Here is a 26,340-nt window from a genome sequence, read left to right on the forward strand (position 1 = left end):
CAGCAGACTTTGTGAAAATTAATATTTGTGTCATTCTCAAAGCTTTTGGCCACGACTGTAAACAATGAGTAGACAATGCACCAGAATATTAAATAGCCCTTTAAATGACTAAAACATCACCAATAATATTCTTTCTGATAAAAAATGCAAAAAAATTTAGAAAAAGTCCCTTTTCTCATGTCAAACTACCAGGAAGTCTGAAAAGACCGACTGAGTGGGCGGGGAGCTAGTAGGCTGAGCTTACCTTGACTGACGGGTCTTTGAAAACGCCTATGTCAAGCAACATTATCTCAAGCAAATTTGCCTCTACACAAAGCAACTCAAACAACATTGATATTGCAAGCAACATCAAATCCTGTCATACATCTCATGGCTTCACAACTGATTTGTTTATCCAACTGTTTGGTTATTGTAAACAGCATCAATATAGACAAAATGTTGGCTGTATAATTTAGCTAGCTAGCCCAAATGGAATTGTCAGCACTATTTATCAAGCTAGCTAACTAGTTGATTGGACAATGCCAAGAGTGTGCAAAGCTGTCATCAAGGGAAATGGTGGCTATTTGAAGAATCTCAAATATAAAATATATTTTTATTTGTTTAACACTTTTTTAGTTACTACATGATTCCATATGTGTTATTTCATAGTTTTGATGTCTTCACTATTATTCTACAATATAGAAAATAGTAAAAATAAAGAAAAACCCTTGAGTAGGTGTTCTAAAACTTTTGACCGGTAGTGTGTGTGTATATATATATTATTGTAAATACTACAACATTTAATGTGCATATACCCTGCCCATTCCCCTCCCCCATTAAAAAAGAAACAAGTATCTATAAGTGTTTTTTGTTGTTGTTAATACTGTAGCATTTACTATAGTATTCTACAGTATACTACACAATTCTGATCGATGTGTAGTATAGTATTTTACAGTATACTATAGTTTATTACAGAATTCTATAGTAAGTACTGTAGTATTTATTCTATAGTAAACTGTATTTTTAAAATGTATGTGGGAGAGCAGGGTGCGTCAGTGCCAACACAAGAGCAGCTAAATGAGATGCAGCTGATGCTCATAGAGAATGAGATAGAGAGAGTAGAGATGGAGACTTAGAAACTGAGTGGAAAAAAATACAAATTAGAGCTTGAGAAAAATAAATTACATTTGGAAATTAGGTTCCTTGAGCAACAACAGCAGCAGTTCATTTTAGCGCGAGCGGGAGCAATAATAAGAAATTGTACATTGAATAGGCCTATTTGATTTACAATCATTTTAAGTGTAGTATTTGCATTTGTAAATACTGCCTGTAAGACTTTCAAGACTGAAGGAAGGAAAGGAAGATATGCTTTTTAATCATTACAACGTATATATTTATTGATTGGCTATGCTGGTTATAAGTTTCTACGCCTCTCATTTAACCTAGACCGATTGGCTACATTTGATCATTACAACGTATATATTTATTGATTGGCTATGCTGGTTATAAGTTTCTACGCCTCTCATTTAACCTAGACCGATTGGCTACATTTGATCGATGATTTGATTCCGGACCAGTCGACCTTTGATGTTGTCTGGACCAGCAGGTTCCCTATGGTTTTCCTGTGCCCTGGCTCAGTCATGGGATGGGGCAGCCTCTTCTTCACGCAGCTATTCTGCAATACCACTGTGGCAGCAACAATGGTGCAGGTCCTCTCTGGTGCCATTCTTATCTCTCCATGTAGGCAGTGGATCCTAGTGAGAGCACAATGCAATAAAACGGTGTGGTAATACAGTCATCTTATGTTATTTGGTGCATTTCATAGCCTAATGAAAAAGTAGGCTACAAACCTGTGCTTCAGCACCCCTATGCAGCACTCAATAAGGCACCTCACCTCAGCATGAGCATTGTTGAACCCCCGCTCCTGGTCTGTCCTGGGTGCCAACATTGGTGTCATCAGCCACCTTTTTAGTGGGTAGCCACTGTCCCCCAGCAGGATGCCACAAAGTCTAACCTCTACAAACTCCCGCTGGAGTGCGCTCTCTAGTAGGAGCCGTGCATCGTGGGTAGACCCAGGCCACCACGTCTGTAATCTTTATCCCGTCATTGCAGGCAAGCTGTACGTTGATGGAGTGAAATTCTTATCTGTTGACATATCTGATTCATGGTCAGAAGGGGTCTGTATCCTGACATGAGACCCGTCAATAACATCCGATGATGCCTGGTATCCCGTAGACTGTGGATCTGCTGACATTTATCCTGTCCTCCACTGTTTTGAAATGAACCTTTGGCATAGAACCGAAGCGCAATCAGAGTTTGCAAAGCCGGGGACAGCGCCGGTGAAAGCTCATCGATTATTTCAAACTGATCAGAACTGCTATAGTGGAACCTCACGATACACTCCCCATCTGTATACATATCCAGAGTGTTGCTCCGATATATTATTATTTGTTCCCGTCTAAAGGCCCACTGGTTGTGAAACCGATAGACAAAGACACGCCATGCTCCGTTATTGCAGTTTTTGAATAGTGTTTCTAAGAAGAATCGTGTTACCATCGAGAATGTTCGCGAGTCGACACACTTTGGTGCGCTCCGCCTGCTAGCTACTAGGCGAAGAATCTATGCCAAGGCGTAGCTCATAAAGGGCTTACGCCCAGGTGGTGCAACAGGTATCATTTTTAGGTCCGGCGTAGAGCACATTTTACGTCGGGGGTAGTTACGACCCACTTACGACCCACTGGTGCAACCGGCCCCAGTAGACTAGCTACCTAGCTATGTAAACTACGGTCCTTTTTCTAACACGACTTCTGCGATGTTGGTTACAAGGCGGTACTTATTGAAATTAGGTAAGAGAATAAGTCGTTACCGTTAGTGTATTAATAAAGCCCTTAGTTATCCTGCCTCCATCCCGACCGTCAACACACTCTGATGCATTGTTCACCAGTTGGACGGCTGTTACGAGATCCATCTATTCTGACTGGAGCATTTTGTTTGGTGGGTCAAAAAGTAACAGAATCTTGGTTACCATGAGAGCGATAAATCTGAAGCTGGGCTCGATATGGTGCGCAGCAACCCCACTTCCTTGACTTTCACATCTGTAGGAAAAGCTTGTTAGTTTTCAACCTGCGTCAGCTACTGGGATATATCCTTGGAGGACTTAAGGATAACTTGTACAGTGGCTGGTTCAGCAGGCGTTTGTGTTTCCCCCTTGTAATGAACTCCAACAGTGGACTTTCTTAAGTATTTGTAAAGGTTACAAATGTTAAAAAAAATCTCTGCTGTCATGGCATGGACCACCACCAGATGAAAATGGTGGTTAAAGCAATGAACATAAGGTATGTCTCAACCCAATTTCTCCTGTAGACGTTTCTGCACTCCCCCTTGCTTCCCCGACATCAGAGGCTCTGTTGTAGACTTGACAGAGGATTTTGTCAGTTCTGAGTCCAGCCTTGGTCAGTTCTGAGGTAACAGTTTCTGTGAGAGTGTTGGCATCACCTGCATCTGCAGTGGCTATGGTCAGAAGGCTCTTTTATTTCATAGTTTCCATCTACAAACCGAAATACAATTGAAAAGTTTTCATAGCCTGTTAGTAGGTCCCTCGTTCTGTCCACTTCCCCGACAATATGCTTTGTTACTAAGTTTCTCGTTTGTTTTATTAAGTCGTTCTGGGCGTCGTGGCTCGTGTAGGTTGCGTTATGGGGAATGGTTGGTGCTACCTTATTTTATTTTTTTTACTTTTACCCCTTCTTCTCCCAAATTTTGTGGTTTCCAGTTGGTAGTTACAGTCTTGTCTCATCGCTGCAACTCCTATACGGACTCGGGAGAGGCGAAGGTTGAGAGCCATGAGTCCTCCGAAACACTACCCAACCAAGCCGCACTGCTTCTTGACACAATGCCCGCTTAACCTGGAGGAAACACCGTACACCTGGCGACCGTGTCAGCGTGCATGCGCCCGGCCCGTCACAGGAGTCCCTAGAGCGCGATGGGGCAAGGACATCCCTGCCGCCCTCCCCTAACCTGGACGACGCTGGGCCAATTGTGAGCCGCCCCATGGGTCTCCCGGTCAAGGCCGGCTGCGACAGAGCCTGGACTCAAACCAGGATCTCTAATGGCACAGCTAGCAACTGCGCCACTTGGGAGGGTTGATGCTATCTTGGCCAACTCTTGGTCTTTTTGGAGGGTATACTCAAACAATGACAAGAACCACCCACTGCCTTCCTCTGTCATGCTTTTAAATGCATTGTGATCTCTTCTCAGAGTGATTTGATTCATCTCTCTTGGGTATGTGGGAGGTGGCCGTCCCACCTGCAGGACACACTATTCAACAGCCAGTGAAATAGCAGGGCGGCAAATTCAAAACCACCAAAATCTCACAATTCAAATTTCTCACACATACAAGTGTTATACACCATTTTATAGATAAGACTCTTGTTAATCCAACCACATTGTCCGATTTCAAAAAGGCTTTACGGCGAAAGCAAAACATTAGATTATGTTAGGACACCACCTAAACAAGAAAAGCCACACAGCTATTTTCCAAGCAAGAAGAGGCGTCACAAAAACCAGAAATACAGCTAAGATTAAGCACTAACCTTTGATGATCTTCATCAGATGGCACTCAGGACTTCATGTTACACAATACATGTATGTTTTGCTCGATAAAGTTCATATTTATATCCAAAAACCCCATTTTACATTGGCCCGTAATATTCTGAAATGTTTTTCCTTCAAAAACTTCCGGTGAATGAGCACATCAATTTATAGAAATACTCATCATAAACGTTGATAAAATATTAAACTGTTATTCAAAGAATTATAGATAAATATCTCCTTAATGCAACCGCTGTGACAGATTTCAAAAAAGCTTCACGGGGAAAGCACACTTTGCAATAATCTGAGTACAGCGCTCAGAAAACAACAGCAGGCAATACAGATACCCGCCATTTTGGAGTCATCTAAAATCATAAATAGCATTATAAATATTCACTTACCTTTGATGATCTTCATCAGAATGCACTCCCAAGAATCCTAGGTCCACAATAAATGTTGTTTTGTTCGATAAAATCCATAATTTATGTCCAAATACCTCCTTGTTGTTTGCGCGTTCAGTAAGCTACTCCAAATGTAGGAAGCGCGCAGAAAATTTCACGACGAAGAGTCAAAAAAACCTTCTATTTACGTTCGTAGAAACATGTCAAATGATGTATAGCATCAATCTTTAGGGCCTTTTTAACATAAAACTTAAATAATATTCCAACCGGACGATTCCAATGTCTTGAAAAATGTAATGGAACACAGCTCCCTCTCACGTGAAGTCGCGCCAATGAAGTCATGTCCTTACCTGAGTCAACAACTTCCAACTTCCTTTGTTCGCTCTCTGTTCACCATAGAAGCCTCAAACAACTTTCTAAAGACTGTTGACATCTAGTGGAAGCCTTAGGAAGTGCAAAATGAACCCTAAGTCACTGTATACTGTAAAGGCAATCACTTGAAAAAAACTACAACCTCAGATTTTCCACTTCCTGGTTGGATTTTTCTCAGGGTTTTGCCTGCCATATGAGTTCTGTTATACTCTCAGACATCATTCAAACAGTTTTAGAAACTTCAGAGTGTTTTATATCCAAATCTACTAATAATATGCATATCCTACCTTCTGAGTCTGAGTAGCAGGCAGTTTAATTTTGGCACGCCTTTCATCCAGACGTCAAAATACTGCCCCCTACCCTAGAGAAGTTAACTGCTAGAAATGCAATAATGTCAACAATAGAGCCCAGGTAATATCGATGACGTGCAAGCAGATCCGTGTCAACCAGTGTTGATATTTCCTGCCCTGTCTCTTTACGTATTTCTCTCCCTCCATAGCCTCACATTAAGTGTTCTTTCGAGGTGGCATGTCCGTTCAGTCCTTTATCTCTCTGTAAAGCATGCTTCCAATCACAGAACCCTTTAATGGTAAATGTTGAATCTGATGACGCGCTGGACCGAAATTTCATCATGAGAAACAAAAGGCTGCAACAGTTTGTACTGAATTCGTACCAAAAGACAGCTTCTTCCCTGAATACAATCTTACTGGAAACTTACCTAATGTCACCTGGTTGGGCTTCTCAACCCCAAGGTCATCTGGGGTTGCTCCTCTGGATGTAAGTGGCTCTGGCCCGTGTGATTTAGCATTGCTAGCAGCTGCTGCTTAGCTGGGTGGCGGCAAGGAGGCTGGTGGCGGTACTGGGAGGGGGCTCTGCTAGCTTCACCGTTGACAGAGACTAGGCTAGCCAAACTCTGTGGGCTAGTCACTGCATTGCCATGATCGCCAGCAACTGTAGCAGTGGTTTTGATGAGTGAATTTTCAGCTGCACTTGTTGTAGGCTGGACAATAGAACAAGTCAAAATTCACCCAAGGCTAAAAAATGGCAAAAGAACGTTGGCTAAGCTGGAACACTTGCGCGAGCCCATAGCAAATGAATGGAATCGAACGTTCGCAGAGCTTGGCGCCAAAAAATGTATCCCTTTTTATTTTACCACCACAATCTGTTCTTGGGATGAAACTGAAAAATAACAACTTGTGTAGAAAGTAAACATTCGCACCTCGATGGTGCCAAGTGTGCTTACGTCTGCATAATGAGGAAGTAGGGAAGAAATTGCAACTTTTGACTATTTCTGGTCTGGCGATCGATGACAGCAGAGTACGCTACCCAACCTTATGTAATTACAAAGAGGAGATTATCCTGATTTAAAATGGTGTCCAACTTGAGAAAATCAAAATATACACATTGCGAGATATTTGGTGAAATATACCAGCATGCCTCTCCATAGGAAAACAATGGGGGAGCTCAGCGTTCCAAGGGCAAACGGCATTTCGGGGTAGCGTTTGATGACAACAGAGTACGCTGCTCAGCCTTACATAATTAGAAAGAGGAGATTCTCATGATTAAAATGGTGTCCAGTTTGAAAAAATCTAAATGTACACATTGTGAGATATTTGGCAAAATAGACAGACATACCTATATTTCCCAATAGGAAACAATGGGACAACCTCAGAGTTCCATTAGTTACTTTTTGTTGTTTACATTTTAACTACCAGCAGCGTGGGCCAACAATAGCAAAGCAGGCATTGTGACGTAGAACAATAGACTGGGAATAGAACGTTCGGAAGGCGAGTTGGTGCCATGGTGTTAACTAATAGGAGCTGGCAGGTTGAAAATGCCCTAAAATAAGGCCTGTTTTTTCGTGATTAATTCAAACAGCAAAAAGCAGCAAAATACGAAATATAAAGAAATACACAATTCCCAACAGGGGATATCCCCCTGTAGTATAATTATATTGAAATGTACTTTAGCAGAGATAGGCTTACTTCTTTCCTCTCCATAATGCTAATGCAAGCCCACACACAGTTTTATATAACACATCGATTTTGTGATGAGGCACAAATTGTCTCTTTCTGGAACACACACACCATCGCTGCCCTTCTCACCTCATGTTCTCTCTCTGTGTGTGCATGCGAACAACTCATCCCTCTGCTTCTCTCAGTGTTTGTGTGTGGGTGGAGATGTCTTTCCAGGGCTAGTACTGAGCGCCATCATTCTACTCCCTGTTGAGAGAGAAAGAGCGAGAGAGATCCCAGTAAAGGAATGCACTACACCAATGATTTCTAGCCCAATGAAACAAAAGACTACAGTACCCTCCAAGTTTGCATGAAAATAACCTGTTTGTCACTATTCGAAAGAATCTGTCATTAACCACCATCTCTGGCATCATAATAAAGGCCATGGTGTTTGCTTTGATATAAATTGTTTATTTGCAAATTGTCTCTTTACTCAGATCTTCAGGACATTCCAGAGGAGAGTGAAGCCACAGCAGAACCACCACGAGAGCCTGACGTGTCACACTGCTCCCCTACTCTCAAAAATAGGCCGAAGAGAACATCAGAACTGAACTTGAAATAGTCTTCCTCTTTTTACACTTAAAAGGAAGTATCATATTAATTTTCAAATATATATATTTGTTTCGTGGCTTTTGCTTTACAGTACACGACCAGCGGCAATATGTGACTACGCTATTCTTTTGTGTTTCTCGCTTGGGATTATTTGGATTTATACTGCTCCCTTTTGGAATCGATGCTGGACTAATGAGGACCTATTAAAGTGGCGTGAATAACAGGAAGGGAGTTATGCAATGATGATTTTCCAAAGAAGAATATGCAGGAAATGGACAGCAAATATAAAAAGCAGTGAATGGATAACCAAACCTGATGGGTTTTGTCTAAGTGAATGGGACACTGCATTAATGATGGTTGGGTAGCTGCTTCTTTGCATTAGGATGTTGGATGTGGATATATATAGCAGCTTGTGCTGAGACACATGGATATGCACAAACACACACCACAGACACACCACAAACACACACCACAGACACACACCACAGACACACACAGTCATACATGCTCACATACACATATTTGAGTCCTTTACATTTCCATAATTAGGATTATCTAATTCTCAACGCTGTTTATGATGCTAATGATTTGTTTATTTATTCTTTCTTCCTTATTTAAGCAGGTAAGTTAAGACCTCTCATGACACAGGCCAAACATTAGAGTGACTGTAAGAATGAGGTAGCACTGTATTTCTGTCCCCTAATTACCAAGTTTTTACTTAGAAACCACATGGCAACAGCATAATGACAATTATTATTCCAAAATTACTTACTTACTGTCACGGTTGTCTTCGTCTTCTGACGATAGTGCGAAATCGTCATCAGAAAAGGTAGACCAATACGCAGCAGGTACGTGTATGCTCATTTTGACTTTTATTTAACTATCAAAAGAACACTCCAAAACACGAAAACGAACGAACAACAAAACAGTCTGGCAAAGCCTAGGCTCAACACAGCACAATCACCCACCAAATCCCAAACACAAACACACCCTACTATATGAGACTCTCAATCAAAGGCAGATAGACCACACCTGCCTTCAACTGAGAGTCCCAACCCCAATTAACCAAACATAGACATACATTCACTAGACTCCCCATAGAAATACCTAAACATAAACCAACACCCGGAATTACTAAAACAAACACCCTTTTAACAAAACACACCACCCTGAACCACATAAAACAAATACCCTCTGTCACGCCCTGACCAAACTACAAAACAATTAACCTTATATACTGGCCAGGACGTGACACTTACTTACCCACTGGTTTGTGGTTCATTTCCTGCAGGGATCGCATACATATACTTTAAATGCTCAAAGTAATGTAACTCGCTTCATGGCACATACACTACCTTACCAAAGTTTGGGGTCACTTAGAAATGTCCTTGTTTTTGAAAGAAAAGCTAAATTTGTCAATTTAAAATAACATCAAATTGATCGGAAATACTGTGTAGACATTGTTAATGTTGTAAATGACTATTGTAGCTGGAAATGGCTGATTTTTAATGGAATATCTACATAGATGTACAGAGGCCCATTATCAGCAACCATCCCTCCTGTGTTCCAATGGCACGTTGTGTTAGCTAATCCAAGTTAATCATTTTTAAAGGCTAATTGATCATTAGAAAACCCTTTTCGAATTATGTTAGCAGAGCTGAAAACTGTTGTTCTGCTTAAAGAAGCAATACAACTGGCCTACTTTAGACTAGTTGAGTATCTGGAGCATCAGCATTTGTGGGTTCAATTACAGGCTCAAAATGGCCAGAAACAAAGAACTTTCTTCTGAAACTCGTCAGTCTACTCTTGTTCTGAGAAGTGAAGGCTATTCCATGCGAGAAATTGCTAAGAAACTGAAGATCTTGTACAACACTGTGTACTACTCCCTTCATAGACTAGTGCAAACTGGCTCTAACCAGAATAGAAAGAGGAGTGGGAGGCCCCGGTGCACAACTGAGCAAGAGGACAAGTACATTAGAGTGTCTAGTTTGTGAAACAGACGCCTCACAAGTCCTCAACTGGCAGCTTCATTAAATAGTATCCCCAAAACACCAGTCTCAACGTCAACAGTGAAGAAGTGACTCTGGGATGCTGGCCTTCTAGGCAGAGTTACAAAGAAAAAGCCATATCTCAGACTGGCCAATAAAAATAAAATATTAAGATGGGCAAAAGAACACAGAGATTGGACAGAGGAACTCTGCCTAGAAGGCCAGCATCCCGGAGTCGCCTCTTCACTGTTGATGTTGAGACTGGTGTTTTGCGTGTACTATTTAATGAAGCTGCCAGTTGAGGACTTGTGAGGCATCTGTTTCTCAAACTGATAAACTTGGATTAGTAAACACAACGTACCATTGGAACACAGGAGTGATGGTTGCTGATAATGGGCCTCTGTACGCCTATGTAGATATTCCATTAAAAATCAGCCGTTTACAGCTACAATAGTCATTTACAACATTAACAATGTCTACACTGTATTTCTGAACAATTTGATGTTATTTTAATGGACAAAACATGTGCTTTTCTTTCAAAAACAAGGACATTTCTAAGTGACCCCAAACTTTTGAACGGTAGTGTATACACTGAGTGTAAAAAACAGGAACAGGTGAATCCAGGTGAAAGCTATGATCCCTTATTGATGTCTTCTGTTAAATGCACTTCAATCAGTGTAGATGTAGGGGACGAGATGGGTTAAAGAAGGATTTTTAAGCCTTGAGAAATGGATTGTGTATCTGTGCCATTCAGAGAGGGAATGGGCAAGACAAAATATTTAAGTGCCTTTGAACGTGTATGGTAGGAGTTGCCAGGCGCACTGATTTGAGTGTGTCAAGAACTGCAACGCTGCTGGGTTTTTCACACTCAACAGTTTCCCGAGCGTATCAAGAATGTTCCACCACCCAAAGGACATCCAGCCAACTTGACAACTATTAGAAGCAGTGGAGTCAACATGGGCCAGCATCCCTGTGGAAACGCTTTCGACACCTTGCAGAGTTCATCCCCCAACGCATTGAGGCTGTTCTGAGGGCAAAAGGGGTGCAACTCAATATTAGGAAGGTGTTCCTAATGATTTGTGCACTCTGTGTATATTACTTGGGGATTCTTCATCATAAATACCAGAAAGTGACAATTGTTAATAATTAATTTCAAGTAATTACCAGAAAGAATGATGCTATTACCATGTAGTTACAAAGTAAATACTTGGCAATAAGGGAGCATAAAATAAAGTTTTACCTAAATGGACAAAATAAACCTAATCCCTGTATGGATCACTACAGCATAAGCAATGTAGTTTCCAAGTTTAACTCTAGTGGACTTGATAGACTATATAAAAGAAACAGTAAAAAAAACAGACATTGGAAGGTGGAACTAAGACAATACGCCATGTAATCCATTTTGAGATGCATTGAGAGATAGGGGAAATCAACAACTTTTTGCCAACATCGAATTATAAAACGGAGTCTTCTCTATTAAGGACTAAACCAATGACATCGGGGACTGTTTTTGAACAACGGACAGCTGAGCAACCATTATATTTGCCTTTAAATTCTTTTGAAACTAAAATGCTTTAATTGAGGCTTTCTTTATTCTTGTAATTTCTTGTCATCTTAATTTGACTCATGTACCATATTTTGCTGGCTTGCATAGTGTGTATCAATCTGGCTAAAAATGACATGGGCAATGATTTTGTGTCTGTCTTTATTTGACTGTACTATATTCAATTTATGTTTATAGAAGCCCATACTAAAGATATGAATGTCAAATCCAAATGTTGCCTTTCAAGTTGTTATCAAAATTATATTGTCATATTTATGTATCAATGGCATATATCCACTCGTTTTGACAAGTTCTGTGCTGGTGTAAAAAGGGTCTTCTTGATTTGTGCTCTTACTACAGATAGTTGTGGTCCACCTCACTTGAGCCCTCTGTCAAAACAACAGGTGGTGTAGTTATGAAGACTTATTTCCACAATTTATCATGGTCCTGACACAAACCGTTATTATGGTAAGTTTGTTGGCATTATCCCTATCCTATTTGGAATTAATGCCTAGGTAAACCTAAAAAAGGTTTGTAACAGTTGTCATAAGCGGTCATGACTGTTTATGACATCTGTATGTCATTATTATGACAGTGTTAGGTAGACCTTGTGATAAAAAGGTCCAAAGGAAGTGTTACCAACAGTTGCTCTTACCTGAAGCATTACCACTGCATTCTGGTAATCGAATCTAGCTCTGCTATAAACTGGCACATTGTACAGACAATCACTCAATTAGCTGTGGCTAACAAAGCTCATATCAGACTATGACGATCCCCGTAGTACGTCAATCCAATTCGGTGGTAAAACGCAGCTGTTTTTTGGAGGGCCTTAGGTCATGTATCCCACTGTCTCACACTCTATATCTATCTAATGTAGGCTGACACCGCTTCCCCAAATACCTCCCCCTAAACCCCTCACGGTGACTTGATGCCTCTACCGAAACAGGTCAAATCTATCAAACCCCAACACACTTAACTCTCTCACCTTCTTCACCATTTCTCTTTTCCCTTTACCCTTTTTAACTTCCTCTCTCTATGCCATTTTTTTAAATGAATTCCACCGCCCGTCTTTGTCCATCTCTCTTACTCTCTTTTCCACTACCTCTCTTTTTCTCTCTCACTCTATGGCTCCATCCAGAAACAGCCCTTAGTCCCTACCCACCTGTCCAATTGTCTCATCTCCATGAGGAGTTGTTAACGGACAGGTTCTATCTCACTCTCTTAGCCATCTCTTCGTTTCTCTTTCTCCCTTCCTTCCTTCCACAGTCTAAACCTGGACACTGTCGACCACATGACTTGTATTCTCTCCCTTCTCTAACCCTCTTACTCTTGTCCACTACCTCTCTCTTTCTCTCTAGCTATATACAGTATATCTCACTCCCTTCTCCATCTCTTTTTGTTTCTCTCTATCCCTCCCTCCCTAATGCTGGGGACAATGTCAGCCAAGTAACATGTATAAATATCCCCATTGGGGGACATAGTTGGCATAGTGGGCGCCTCTCTATGGCCCGCCTGCACCCCATTCATCATTGGAATTTACCAACATTGGGGATGCCATGGCACTGTAAGCCCCGACAAGCTCTGGTGGTCTGGGAGAGAAGCAGGGGGAGTGGGGTTACCGGGAAGCTGTACTGTGGCCCCTTCAAGCTATCTCCCTCTCTTTCCCTTTCTACATGTCTCTCTCTTTATTTTTCTCTCGCGCTTAAATAATTGCCTGATTTATGGTATTCTTAACATTTTAGGAAGGTCACAGTACAACCAAACTGGCTTAAATTGTTCTTACATTTAACAACTGTGGTAACTATTAGAAGAGTACATGAAACCTTGGATCTGACCTCCAAAACTAAGGCCTAGATTCAATCAGATCAAGCGCTAACTGGCGATAGCCGACACTCGCATAGCTTATGTTTTGGCGGGGTGTCAGAGGTGTAACTTCATTGGAGCTGTCAAATCGGTGAGCAGCTGCTCTTGATCATTGTCACGAAGCCACACCCGTCCCACTCACGTTAGAAGTTCAGAACGAGAAAGTGTAGGCTATATAGGAATAACAAGGTTCATATTGAAAATCATTAAACAAAATAATGAGGATTTCTATCAGCCTAATCGAGGTGTAGGTTACATCTCACATACCAGTGTTCGAACTTGTAAACAAGGCTGCATGGGATTTAATTTAATGCGAGTCCGTGCAGCCAATGGCAATGTCTGCTTTAGGTATAATGCTGGGAGCTGCTTGTGGATTTGACAACTCGCAGTTCCGGCACCATCAAAACATCAGCTATGCGGATGTCGGATGTCGGCTGATTGAATCGGATCTTAAGTGCTGTTGACTTTTGTACCTTGCTTTAACCTAACGTAAAATTGCTAGACGTCTCTCTTTCAGTCACTCTGTATCTTTGTCTGTCAAGTTGATGTTTAAGAGAATTGGAGTTTGCAGGAGTGGTGTCAGGCTCATGAGTAGGTGTTGCTGTTGTAAAAGAGTTATGAAGTAGTATAAGTTTATGACCTCTTAATATTTACTATGCCATGAATCTTTGGCGTAAGCTGTTGAAATGATGTGCTTTCTCCTTGTTAGCATGTTTAGCATTTCATGTCCAAATGATCGCAAAGTGTCTCAAATTAATTGTCTACCTCAAAGTTACTTTTTAAGATGATTTGGACATCAAATGCAAAGAATGCTTATATCGGGGACATTAACTTGTATTGGTTTTTGGACAAAAATGCACAAAAGTTAGTGTTTGGAGACAGCGGCTAGTAAAAACTAAAGGATAGATTGCTGCCTTACCTTGTCGATAGACTCCTTATAGGGTAAGGAACCCAATATGTAATGTTGTAGTTTGGATGAATAATAAGGAAAATTACTACTGTTGTTTTTTTGCCAATGTTGTCATTTCAAACCCTGAAGCTAATATTTAAATGGTGCCCAGAGCTATGGTATGGGGGATTCCTGATGTATTATGGGAGTGCCCACTCCCCACACTACCCTGAACTCATAGACACCTCTGTAATTTGAACCCTGTGTGTGTGCGGTGTGCATGTGTGGAGGACAGAAATAGAACCGTCTCTTTTGTTTTATGACAGCATCTGCCTAATCCTCTATGCCCCGCTCATTGTCCTTCTCTCTCTCTCCCACCACCTTTGTTTTTATTAGTAAAAGACCACACAACAGGAAACACACAATATATGTCAATTATGTCAAAGAATAAATTACATTTATGACAGCTGACACAGGAAGACAGAAGGAAATGGATGAGAACAGGCTTTCTATCTGCCGGTAGAAGTTGTCCGTATGCACAGATCTAGAATCAGCATGCGTTCTCCAAACCTGACCTTAACCATTAGGGAGAACAACGCAACATCAAGGTAAGATCATCCTACTTTGCTTTATTAAAGAGAGGAAGGCTCAGTAGATCAATTTAAAGAATTGACCTTTAAAGGATTGAGTTGGGTGGAGCCAGAAGGATAGAATGGGAGGGGCATGTTGGTGGGTGTGGTCATCTACTCTGGGATATATATGTTCTCTTTCTATCCCAGAGTTTGGTCTCTCTTCTGCTCTTTCTCCCTCCCTCCTTCTCTCTCTGTCTCTCCTATTCCACTGAGTTGACAGGACTGTCCTGCACCCTTTATCCCTCTTTTCCCCCCTTTTCTCGGTCAAAAAGCCCAAAAGACCTTCATAAAAATGGAGGCAGTCAAGAAGAAGATGCTTATGTTGAAGCTGGATAAGGAGAACGCTCTGGACGCGGCAGAACAGGCCGATACCGACAAGAAGGCAGCCGAGGAGAGAAGCAAGCAGGTGGGCCAACCACATCACAGAGAGTGGGGGGATCCTCTATCATAGATGGGGACATGGGCACCTTGGGCAGTCAAATAGGCAACTATAGGTTACTACTACCCCAGGGAGCAAAACTGGTTGCAGTCTACGTCATGGTCAGGTTGTATACCTATTGTGCGGACTTTAAGGACTTTTCAGATGTATTTTTTAGTGACCAGAAAAAGATGTGTGGGTGTGTCACACATGGCATCCTAGTCCCTATATATTGAACTTATTTTGACCAGAGCACTGAATTGTCTGTACAACTGGAAATCCAATTAACCCCCAGAAAATGTTGTGATGACGGGGGTGGAAGTCTAGAAAGGTGAAATGGCTTATTGGTTTCCATAATGTTGCTGTGTGATTGGAAATGGTCTGCTTAGATACAACTCCGTTACAACTCCTAGGCCGGTCATCGTTAAACGATAGAATTAGAAAGTAATTGGTCAAATAGATGTGACATTTTTTACTGATATTGTAATATACTGGTTGGTGAAGGAATCATCTCACCTGCTTTTCTAGATGTGTTTGTAACAGATTTAATTATATTTTATTTATTATTTTCAATATTTTATTTTGAAGGGTTTTGTTTTACATTCATTTTATTCTTCTTGAAAATAAGGTAACAAGTTCATGACATTACTATAAATACTAGAGGTTAGAATACGGTTAAGAATAGGACAGATTTGACAAGACTTAACAACTGAGTCCAAAGTGACATCTGTCCCCCAAAAAATGACAACTGGAAAATTCTAAACCATGCCTAGACAACTTGAGAGAAACGTTAGACGTATTTCTCTCATTAGCGAGGCCAGACAGGCTGTCAGTCAAGGCTGGGATGGTTTAGCTAGTGATCTCTCCACAGAGAAATTGCGAAGGGCAAGACACTAGGATGGAATACGATGGCGGATCCTTTCACTGAGTGATTGTTGGGGGATGTTACCATCCAGAGCAAGTATTTATATCTAGATGTCATTGAAGTGGAACCATGGCAGGCATGTCCACCAGGCTTTAGGTTACTTGTGACAAGAGGACAGGTGAGGTGGCTGCAGACATGGGTTCAAATAGTATTTGTTTTCTTTCAAATATTTTCCTAGATTGCCTGGCACAATGGAGCCAATGGAATAGTCCCAAAAGTGTCAAACCGGTCCATTTGCCACGCCACGAAGGCTCAAGCGCAAAAAATATTTGAAAGAAGACAAATACTATTTGAACCCAGGCCTGGGTGACAGTCATGATGCCTTTATGAATGGAGATGGACAAGGCTATGAGGCTATCAGTTAATGAATACTATTTTCACACTATTAAGCCGAGCTTTACTGTGCTGGCCTGGTAATGTATCCACCGTAGTTGCTGGAACAGTGCTGGAAAGGTCAAGGTGAAAAGGAAATAGAGTCAGCACAGTATGATTCAGGTCCACACCATAGTGTGAAAAGAGTGTACAAATCTCACCCACCCTTTTGCCATCTCTCTTTCCTCTTCTTGCCCTCCCTCCCTCTCTACTTCCTTCTCTCACTCTTGCTCTCTCTCTCTCTCAGCATGAGGATGAGTTGCTGCAGATGCAGAAGAAGCTGAAGGGGACTGAGGATGAGCTGGACAAATACTCTGAGGCCTTGAAGGATGCCCAGGAGAAGTTGGAGGTTGCGGACAAGAAGGCCGCAGATGTAAGTGTGTTGTGTTCTTCCAAGGTCTTACAGGTCTAATATCAGATTACCCAACCCACTTTTCCTAACCTTAAGTATTAGGAGGACGATAAAATACAGTAGCTGACCCGTGACCAGTGGTTAGGTGCAACATCTACCAACTTGTGTTAGCTCCAAGAACTGATGCCTTGGCTATTTGTTACGTTACATGGTCTTGAGTAGCAGGGATGATCTTTGTGTGACACCAGGCCGGTCACATTGGTGCCATGGCCTGGATGCTGGGGTTGCTTTGGAAACGATGTGAAGATTGAAGACGGTGGTGAAATTGGTCCAATGATCATCATCAACAGCAGAGGGTGTAGAATAGGTCTAGCTAGATGCCTTAGAAAGTCCCAAAGTTATAATAGGTTAGAGATAAGAGCTTTGAACCCAGAGCGATGCAGGTTCTGTGCAGGAGACCCATTAAGGATTTACCAAGCTTGAAGGTACCAGAAGCCTCATACCTGCTCATATTACATAGTGTATGACAAAGCAAGCACACTTGTGCTATGAAAACACAATCTGCTCTTACAGGGTTAGACAAGTTTAGACCACAGGAGGTTAAACCTGGTGCCTTGTGTCTCCCCTAGCACCCATTTCTTTCATTCGCTCTGATCACACATCCACTGCTACTGCTGTTTCATCCCCATATTCTGACCATGATATCATCCAATCGAGCTATGACTATCCCACCAATCATGCTACCATTTTAGGGACAATAAACATTGATATTCTTACTAGAGTAGCATTCGTCAAGTCTGGTCTTGGGGACCCACAGGGTGTGCAGGCTTTTGTTCCAGCCCAGCACTAACACACCTGATTTAACTAATCAATAAGCCCTTGAGTTGAATCAGGAGTGTTGGTGCTGAGCTAAAACAAAAGCTTGCAGACCCTGTGGGTCCAAAGGAACAGGAATGACGTTCACTGGAAATAGTTGCTGTTGTGGTACAAGCGATAGAAACACAAGACTCTAACCAACTCCAAAGACTTTTTGAGCAACAGATAATATAACCATTCAGACTTTCTGAACAACACATGACATTTGGATTCACGAGCCATAGAGCCTTTACCCATACATTGCCAAAAAAGGCCTGCTTTAGTTTGGCCAAGGAGTATGTGAAAACCACAGGGCCATGCCTGTTTCTGGGATGATAATTTAGTGACAGTTTGACTGACACTTTTAGTCCCCTTTGTTGGCAGTTTATTTCGAGCAGTAACCCGCTGGAGTTAAGGGTTAACTCTAGTGCTAGGAAGCTAAGATACAATTCAAAGGTTTGGTTTTCATTCGCATTTTGGATTGTGCACACAGGCTTTACTATCTGAACGCTCCCCAAAGAATGGAATAGAATATAATAGACCCTTATTGTCCATTTGCACAGATGTTATTTTTGCTGTGACAGTACCCAACCTACACAGCAGGCTGGGAGCAGCACAGGGTCAGCAACAGAGCAGAACCCCAGGAGTAGTTTTGGATTTAAGGGCTTTGCTCAAGGGCACAGTAACTGTAGATGGCATGTGAGTTATTGATGCCTGCAATTCTCCAGTTGCCAGCTCACTTTTTCAAGTCAGCACTGGGATTCGAACCCGCAAACCTCCTGTTACCGACCCGCCTCTCTAACCTTGAGGCTACCGCGGCCAAGACTATACTTGGGTTGCCACTCTCTATTCTTGGATTGGCAATCTCATCCTAGTCCCCTCCCCCTTCGTATTTCTTTACTCTTCTTGTGGTTTAGGTATCTTTTTCTCCAACAACTTAGGTCTCAGTAATTCTCTATTTCTCTCTCTCTCTCTCTCTGTATTTCCCCTAGTTGACTGTAATGAAGTACTTTTCTCCGGACTTTAGATATAGAACAAACAGCAGCTGTCATCACAATCGTTTCTCTCAATAGAGAGAATGCATGGAGTGACCATGTTGAAATACCAGAGCGGCTTAGGTTTGTGTGCGTGTGTGTGTGTTTTACAGTAAATAGGTATTGTGTGGTGCCTTGGAGTGATGATTACCCAATGATTTGTATGGTTTATAACAGGCCAAGGTCATTACGGGTGTTATGTGCTCTTGTGTGGTCTGTCTGCCCTCCACTGTCTGTACAGTTATGTGGTAAAATCATGTGTGTGTTTTTCATCTTTGCAAGCTTCAAATCCGTATTGTGTGTGTGTGTGCGCGCGTGCATGCATTTTCTTTTGCATATACCTCTGAAGACACCTTTCTTTGAATACACCTCTCTGTCTTGTCCTTGTGCATATGTGTGAATATACGGTATATTCGTATGAAAGGGGACCAGAGACCTATGTAAAATAATCTCTTCTCATGAGCAATCCTATATGAGGAGTGTATAGGGGATACAAAGGCCATGACCACAAGGTTATTTCCATTGAGGGGGTGGGGTGGGGTTTAGTGGTCTGAAAGGGGGACAGAATGGGGCATAACAGAAATACCAGAGGAGGGGGATGTACAGCTGTCTCATAGAAGCCAATGGGACAGACTTACTAAACAAACAAAAAAATATTAAACTTTATATACTGGATACACTCCCCTCCGTATGTATTTGGACAATGAAGCGCCATATTTTCATTTGGCTCTATACTCCAGCATTTTGATTTGAGTTCAAATGTTTCCTATGAGGCGACAGTACAGAATGTCACCTTTTATTTTAGAGAATTTTCATACATTTGCCATTTAGAAATGAAAGCACTTTATATATCTAGTCCCCCCCATTTGAATAAGTGTTTGGACAAATTTCACTCATAGTGTATTAAAAGTAGTCAAAAGTGTAGTATTTGGACCCATATTCCTAGCACGCAATGACTCCATCAAGCTTGTGACTCTAAAAACTTGTTGGATGCATTTTCAGTTTGTTTTGGTTGTGTTTCGGATTACAGTATGTTTTGCCCCAAAAGGAACTGAATGGTAAATTTGATTGTAAACAAGAATTGAAGATGTTTCTGAACACTTCTACATTAATGTGGATGCTACCTTGATTACAGTTAATCATGAGTAATGATGTTCATGCCCCCAAATTCATGAATACCTCCCCAAATATGCTAACCTCCCCTTCTTGGTAATGGTGAGAGGTTAGCATTTTTTGTTGTAGCGTCTGAACGGCATCTCACTTATCATTATTCATGATTAAATCATGATTTTTCTTAATCATGGAATTATCAGGATTAATTTAGGTGTTCAGAAACATCTTATCTACTCAATTAGAAAGAAAATGACTCCATTCACCATTCAGTTACTATTGGGCAAAACATAACCCAAAACAAACTGCAAATGCATACAACAAGTTTGTAGAGTCACAAAACTTGATGTAGTCATTGTGTGCAAGAAACATGGGACCAAATTCTATACTTTTGACCGCTTTGATACATAAGTGAATTTATCCAAATACCTATGACTTCACAAGGGTGGGACCAGATACATAAAGTGCTTCATTTTTAAACGGTAAAACAGATATGTATGAAAATACTCTCAAATAAAATATTCTGTACTGTTGCTTCATAAAACATTTGATCTCAAAGCTGAAATTCTGGAGAATAGAGTTAAATTCAACATTTTAGCTTCACTGTCCAAATACATACCGAGGGGAGTGTACTTTTTCCTGGTTACCCAAACTCCTTGTTCCAGCCAAACGCTACGCCACGCCCACTAACGCTAGTTTCTTCTCTGTAATGAGTTTGGATCTGAGTACCTCCCCAACCCTACACCGAATGCGAACACATTTGGGGCCATCTCATTGGTCCAGAAATCGATGGCTTGGGCCAGAGTAAGAACATCAGTTGGAAAGTGGTGGTTTGAAAATGTGTCATTGGCTTTGATACTCTGGTTGGTTATAGAAGATCCAATCACTGAAAACTTTGTTTTGTACAATACTACTTGTGCCCTATCACCAGAAATTACTCCAATGATGTCATCCTCAGACTAAAGTACTGTATGTAGCGAACAACAAAGCAGAGGAAGAATTTAGTGCGAGTGGTCTGGTTAAGTGTACATAACCCTTTCATCCAATTACTTCTCTTCTTAATTAATATGGATTTACCTTTAAGGTCTACCTTATTCCTTTCTTAATAACATGTATTTCTATATTATATGGGCCCCCACTTTCTTTCCCCTCTACCTGGGTATGTCCTAAATATCTCCGCCAGAATATAATACTTGTTCCATAGAGACAACTAGATTAGTGTGAAGCGATAGTGCCAAAGAGATTAGTGAAGGACATTTGTCCCTAAAGTGTAACCAGATCTCTCCAAATGTTGCTCTGCTCGCTCTTTCTGTGTGTGTGTGTGTGTGTGTGTGTGTGTGTGTGTGTGTGGTCCTTTTGAGTGTGCAATGTGTGTATTTGTGTGTGTGTCAGTGGAGGCTGCTGAAGGTAGGACAGCTGATAATAATGACTGGAATGGAGTCAATGGAATGGTATCAAACATCAAAGATGTGGTTTCCATGAGGTTGATACCACTCCATTCCAGCCATTATTATGAGCTGTCCTCCCCTCAGCAGCCTCTATTGGTGTGTGTGTCTTTTCCAGTGTCATTAAGTCTCAGAGGAGTCAAGAGTTCTAAGTCGTTGGGATAAACCTTTCCTTGACCTACGTGGCCCGTCTGCCTCTCTCCACATGCTTGTGATTAGTGTCATAACAAGACATGCTAAAGGACAGTTTTATGACTGCCTGGGTATGCCTAGCTCCTTACGCACTAAATCACAGGCACACAGTTTTCAGCAAGAGGGTAAAGAGCAACTCAATCTTCACACATTAAGGAGCTCTCTAAGCTCCGCTCCTTCAGCAGCGCTACTTAACCAGCGGCTAATGGCTAAAACAAATGTGCATTCAACACCTGCTGAAGGCAAAGGGTGTTTCTTAAAATGCATACTACCGTGCTCCAAGCACGCAAATTGGAGCACGGGAGGGTCAGAGTATGAGTCCAAATCAAAGTATGGTAAATGGAGCACAGAGGGCACTTCTCGAATTAATTTAGACATTTTTACCTGCCTACAGACCATAGATCGCGAGCCCATTTTAAGTCAATAGGGCTAACTGGCTAGCTACTACTGTTATCTAGCCAGATAGCCACGAATAATTGTTAGCTAGGTACCCACGAAGAATTAACATTATCTTGCATAATATTCGTTTTAGGTCAATTTTGCCTGTTAAACTATTTGGTTAGCTACATTATTACGATTCGCATATAGTTAGCTGAGATTTATGAAGTAAAACGGTTGCTTTGTGTATATCTTGTTAAGACTCTATTTTGATTGTCCTTGCTGGAAGACGGTTCAGTGAATGGGTAAGTCCCAAGTAAGTCAATAGGATAGCTAGCTAGCCACAAAGGATTGGTAGCTACCTATGACAAATGTACATATACCTTGCATAACATTAGTTTTAGGTCATTTTCTCCTGTTAAACTAACTTGTTAGCTACATTATTACGATTCACATATAGCTAGCTGATAATTATGAAGTAAAACGTTTGCTTTGTGTATATCTTGTTTCATCTATTGTTGCCATTGTCCTGGCTGGAAGAAGGTTCAGTGAATGGGGAGGTGAAGCATGAGGTAATACAGTAGGGGGAGTGCGAGTGCTTCTCAAATGTAATGTTTTATACAATGGGTGGGTTTAATCCTGAATGCTGATTGGTTAAAACCGCAATCCAGCCCGTGTCTATTCCACAAATGACCACCGGCTAAATCTATGAGTTTAAAATGCATATTTACTCTGTTCCATCTGACTGCGCAATCCACTGTCTCATCAGCACAGCCAGGCAATTTATAAACTTGATCTCCACTATAAAAAGCATATAGATATTCATCTCACATTTCTTTTAGACTCTTATTTTTCAACAGCCGAGTTTTGTATAAACTTTGCTGTCTCTCTCTCCGACATTTGCAACATTGTTTCAATAATTCAAATTCTCCAGCTGTCCCATAGTAATGAATGTGTCAGGATGAGACAGACAGGTAGGCAGCTTTTCTCAGCCAGTCGAAATCATGAATCAGCATAATTTTTATGGATATATACAAAGAACTATCAATAGAAAACAGGTCAAAGAAAACTACGTGCAGCTAGTTGGAAGTCTTTCCAGCTTCAGTTTGAAGTGATCGTGTTAGCTTTGTTGTTGGCTAGCTCCTCTGAACAACAGTGTCCTGACGAGAGAGCACATTTTATATGCCAGGTGATCAGGCAATATGGCAATGGAACATTTAGAACGAACGACCTGGGTTGCATCCAAAAGACTGAACGACTTGGTCTCTGGCTTCCGAACCGATAGAACGAATCACCAGCCGGCTTGGGTTGGAACCCTAGATTTGTGTCCGGACTATATCTTGTGGAAGGATGAAATAGTATGAATAAATTTATCAAAATAACGTTCTCAATTAAAATATGTCAATCATTATTTGAATATGTTGGTAACCCGTTGTATAAAAGTGATAATGCCCTCGAAGCTGGTGTTTGGAGGATATATTGGCACGGTTTGCCGGCCCTCGACAAACAACACCCGTACCAATATATCCTCCAAACACTGGCTTCTCTGGCATTATCACTTAATTATGCATTCTCCACACTCTCGTCCGCACAAGAACCTACTCAAGAGAATGCACTTGGAGCATGACAATGTGGAGGACGTTAGTATGCATATTGAGAAACACCCATTGTTTAGCATCCAGCTTCTACTAAAAGCTAACACATTTTACCATGTAGGCTACCACTACACCCTATTTCAGTATTACAACTCCTGCTAACAGTTTACAGATTTTTGCATAACTCATGCTAACTAATAATCCCTTGCTAAGTGCTAACTGACCATTTTAGCATAGAAGTAGCAAAAATTTGGCTTCGGAAGAGCCCAGCGATTTGCCACAGTATTGCAGTCACACTGCGTTTTGGCACACATTTTTTGCCCTTTTTCGGCCAAAGCACATCATTCTTCACGTCATTTACATTTTATGTCTTAATTTCAGTCATTATATAAAATCCTGAAATAGCCAAGATGTAGCCAAATTTGTATATTTTTTTAATAGACTTATAAACAAACGTCTAATTCGACCTATTTATACAATTATAAATTGATAAACTGGGCATAGCAATGCAGAATCAATGGGCAGCAACAGATACTCAACGCATATAGCTGGCTGGAGCGACACTTGGCGGTAACAACTGGAAGTGGACAATCGAGCCACTTACTGAAACCATTCACGAGGGAACAACAAACGTTCGTTAGGCACCAAACGGAAGAAATCGAGGAGGGGACTACCTGGATTTGACCAATAAGAAACGCTTATTTTCTTTTTCTGTTGCAATAAATTTTCAGGTGTGTGCCCTAGTAAACATAATCCTGGTATTGACGGTGGATTGAGAGAAGAAGGGAGGGCCAGGAAATGATGACTACAGCAGGATTTCTCAATACTCTGCATCTCAAGGCTGTTTGAAACAGTCTCCCCCCCCCTGTTTGAAACAGTCGCATTCACAGCTGTGTTTATTCACTGAAACGAACGAGTTCAATTCCATTCGAAATACTTATTTCATCTCACAAGAAAATATTATTTCGGGCATAATTTAAATATCTAGACCTGCTGCACAGGCTTGGCGTGGCAAAACAATGTAACCAATATTTTCATAGAAAAATATGTATTGTATTTTAACGCATCGTTAAACCAACATTTTACAAGACAAAACGAATGTTATTGTTTTATATCACACTGAATTCACATAAATGGTTCACAAGTAGTGACTTGATTTGTGTGTGTTCTGGTGCATGTCTCGGCATCATCCAGTTGTTGTGAAACATGAAGGAATTAAGAAACCGTCATATTCTGTGTCTGGAGGGCTTTGAAACAGGTTTCAGGTACGATGTGATGACAAGCAAAAAAAATGTACATGTACCAAGCACATACTGTAGTCACACACGATGAACAAGTAGGCATACAATACAAAATAGCCTGTAGATAGAAGGCATACACACACGTACAACGTTTACTACATCGTGATGTAGAGATTACATTCTCATGCAGGTGAAAATTGCATTCCACTTAAATTAGACTAGACAGGGTATAGATACAGTGTGACATAGCAGCTCAGAGACAGAATGATGGCTATGTCAAACGTTTAAACCATACACGAACAGACACAAACAAATAACGAAATCAATTTAGATAAAATACTGGGGAAATAATCATACACGCACACTACCTACAGCCTAGGTTGGTTTCTGTTAATAAAAGCTGAAGTTTCCCAAATATACCCCCATATATGGACTTTCTCATATGCTACCCCGGGAGTGGCTTGGAATGCGAGTGATTTTATAAATTGTACGTCACTTTACCTGATCAGGACACGTATAACAGGGAGTGCCTTCCTGTGGAAGAGACATCGTGCTCAATGCGCTGACAGGCGATCATTTTTGCTTTTCGTCTTGGGACCAACTAGGTGTAGGGGCAGACTCTGGATCAGCATTCCAGTCAATTGTCTACACTACACTGGGTGTGGCGCAAGCCGGAAGTGGGTTGAAAAGGAAAGAGAAGGGAAACCGAGCCGGCATAGTGATTTGGAGTCAGGGAGGGAGAGACTGGACCCGCACAACGCTTGTCAAGGCAATTTTGAATTCGTTTGTTTGAATGATATTAAGTTAGAACCGCGCGCAATTGAAAGAAATCCCCCCCCATTTTCGAAAGCGGAAGCCAATGAATTAGGTTTGCTTACTTGCCACGTCTGTAGAAAAAAAAATCTTAGCTGATTATAGCAGCAGGAGAGCTATCTAAACCATCTAACACGGGGTTAGGCTAATTTGAAAACATTTTACGAAAGTAGGTTAGACCTGTGTGAAATTTAGTGCGTTATTGAGTCACTGCTGTTAGGAGGAAGAACGTATTTTCACGCCACTAATCTACTACAATCAACGTTTTCCCTTCTTGGTGGGGCGTTGCTGCTTTTTTTTTCATTTCAGGACAACTCGAGCTGAAGTCGAAGTTCGAAGAAACGTTTTAGAGAAGAAAAACTAACTAGGCTTAGCCTACGCTCGCAAACAAGACAATGTCTGGAAACAACAGCATCGACGCGGTTAAGCGAAAGATTAAAGTTTTACAGCAACAGGCAGATGAAGCCGAAGAAAGAGCAGTAATTCTCCAGAGACAGGTTGAGGTGGACAAAACATCAAGAGAACAGGTAAAAAGTATATTCATGAATCAACATTCGTTTAGGCTTTTCGACAAGATGTGCACGTCGATAGGTCTACATGGTTTCGATCTACGAAGTGCGTTGATGGTGCACTTGAAAAAGAAACAATGTAGCATACGACTGGGTCATGATTCATGCATTTACACCTCCGCCCTACAAGGAGCCTATTGACATGGGATTTGCCAATTCGATATAGGTACGACCGGAAGTTACTCGGACAGTGGTAACCAACATTCTTCTGTTACTT

At 41.3% G+C, this 26,340-nt stretch overlaps 2 protein-coding genes and 1 long non-coding RNA gene across 14 annotated transcripts in view; 2 read left to right on the forward strand and 1 right to left on the reverse strand.

Moving 5' to 3' along the window:
• The window catches only part of LOC115173692 (rho guanine nucleotide exchange factor 2), a 74,819-nt gene extending 66,599 nt beyond the window's left edge, over positions 1-8,220 (forward strand). For all 5 annotated transcript variants that reach the window (XM_029732001.1, XM_029731998.1, XM_029732000.1 and 2 more), the window contains one exon: positions 7,795-8,220. In XM_029732001.1, coding sequence (XP_029587861.1) covers positions 7,795-7,919 — 125 coding nt within the window. In that variant the 3' untranslated portion in view covers positions 7,920-8,220. The remainder of the gene's footprint in view (positions 1-7,794) is intronic.
• Positions 1,349-25,353, reverse strand: LOC115173699 (uncharacterized). The gene is made up of 3 exons (XR_003871652.1): positions 25,243-25,353; positions 7,448-7,564; positions 1,349-1,733 (listed from the first exon to the last, which is right to left on the reverse strand). It is a non-coding gene; the product is annotated as an uncharacterized LOC115173699 (long non-coding RNA).
• LOC115173696 (tropomyosin alpha-3 chain) overlaps positions 14,975-26,340 on the forward strand; it is a 38,969-nt gene continuing 27,603 nt past the window's right edge. For 4 of the 8 annotated variants that reach the window (XM_029732011.1, XM_029732013.1, XM_029732012.1 and 1 more), the window contains exons 1-2: positions 14,975-15,230; positions 16,787-16,912. In XM_029732011.1, the coding sequence (XP_029587871.1) occupies positions 15,117-15,230; positions 16,787-16,912 (240 nt within the window). In that variant the 5' untranslated portion in view covers positions 14,975-15,116. Of the gene's footprint in view, positions 15,231-16,786; positions 16,913-25,304; positions 26,082-26,340 lie in introns of those variants that run through there. The other 4 variants (XM_029732016.1, XM_029732018.1, XM_029732017.1 and 1 more) reach the window with 4 other exon arrangements.

This window comes from Salmo trutta, chromosome 34 (genome assembly GCF_901001165.1).
Source record: "Salmo trutta chromosome 34, fSalTru1.1, whole genome shotgun sequence".
NCBI lineage: Eukaryota > Metazoa > Chordata > Actinopteri > Salmoniformes > Salmonidae > Salmo > Salmo trutta.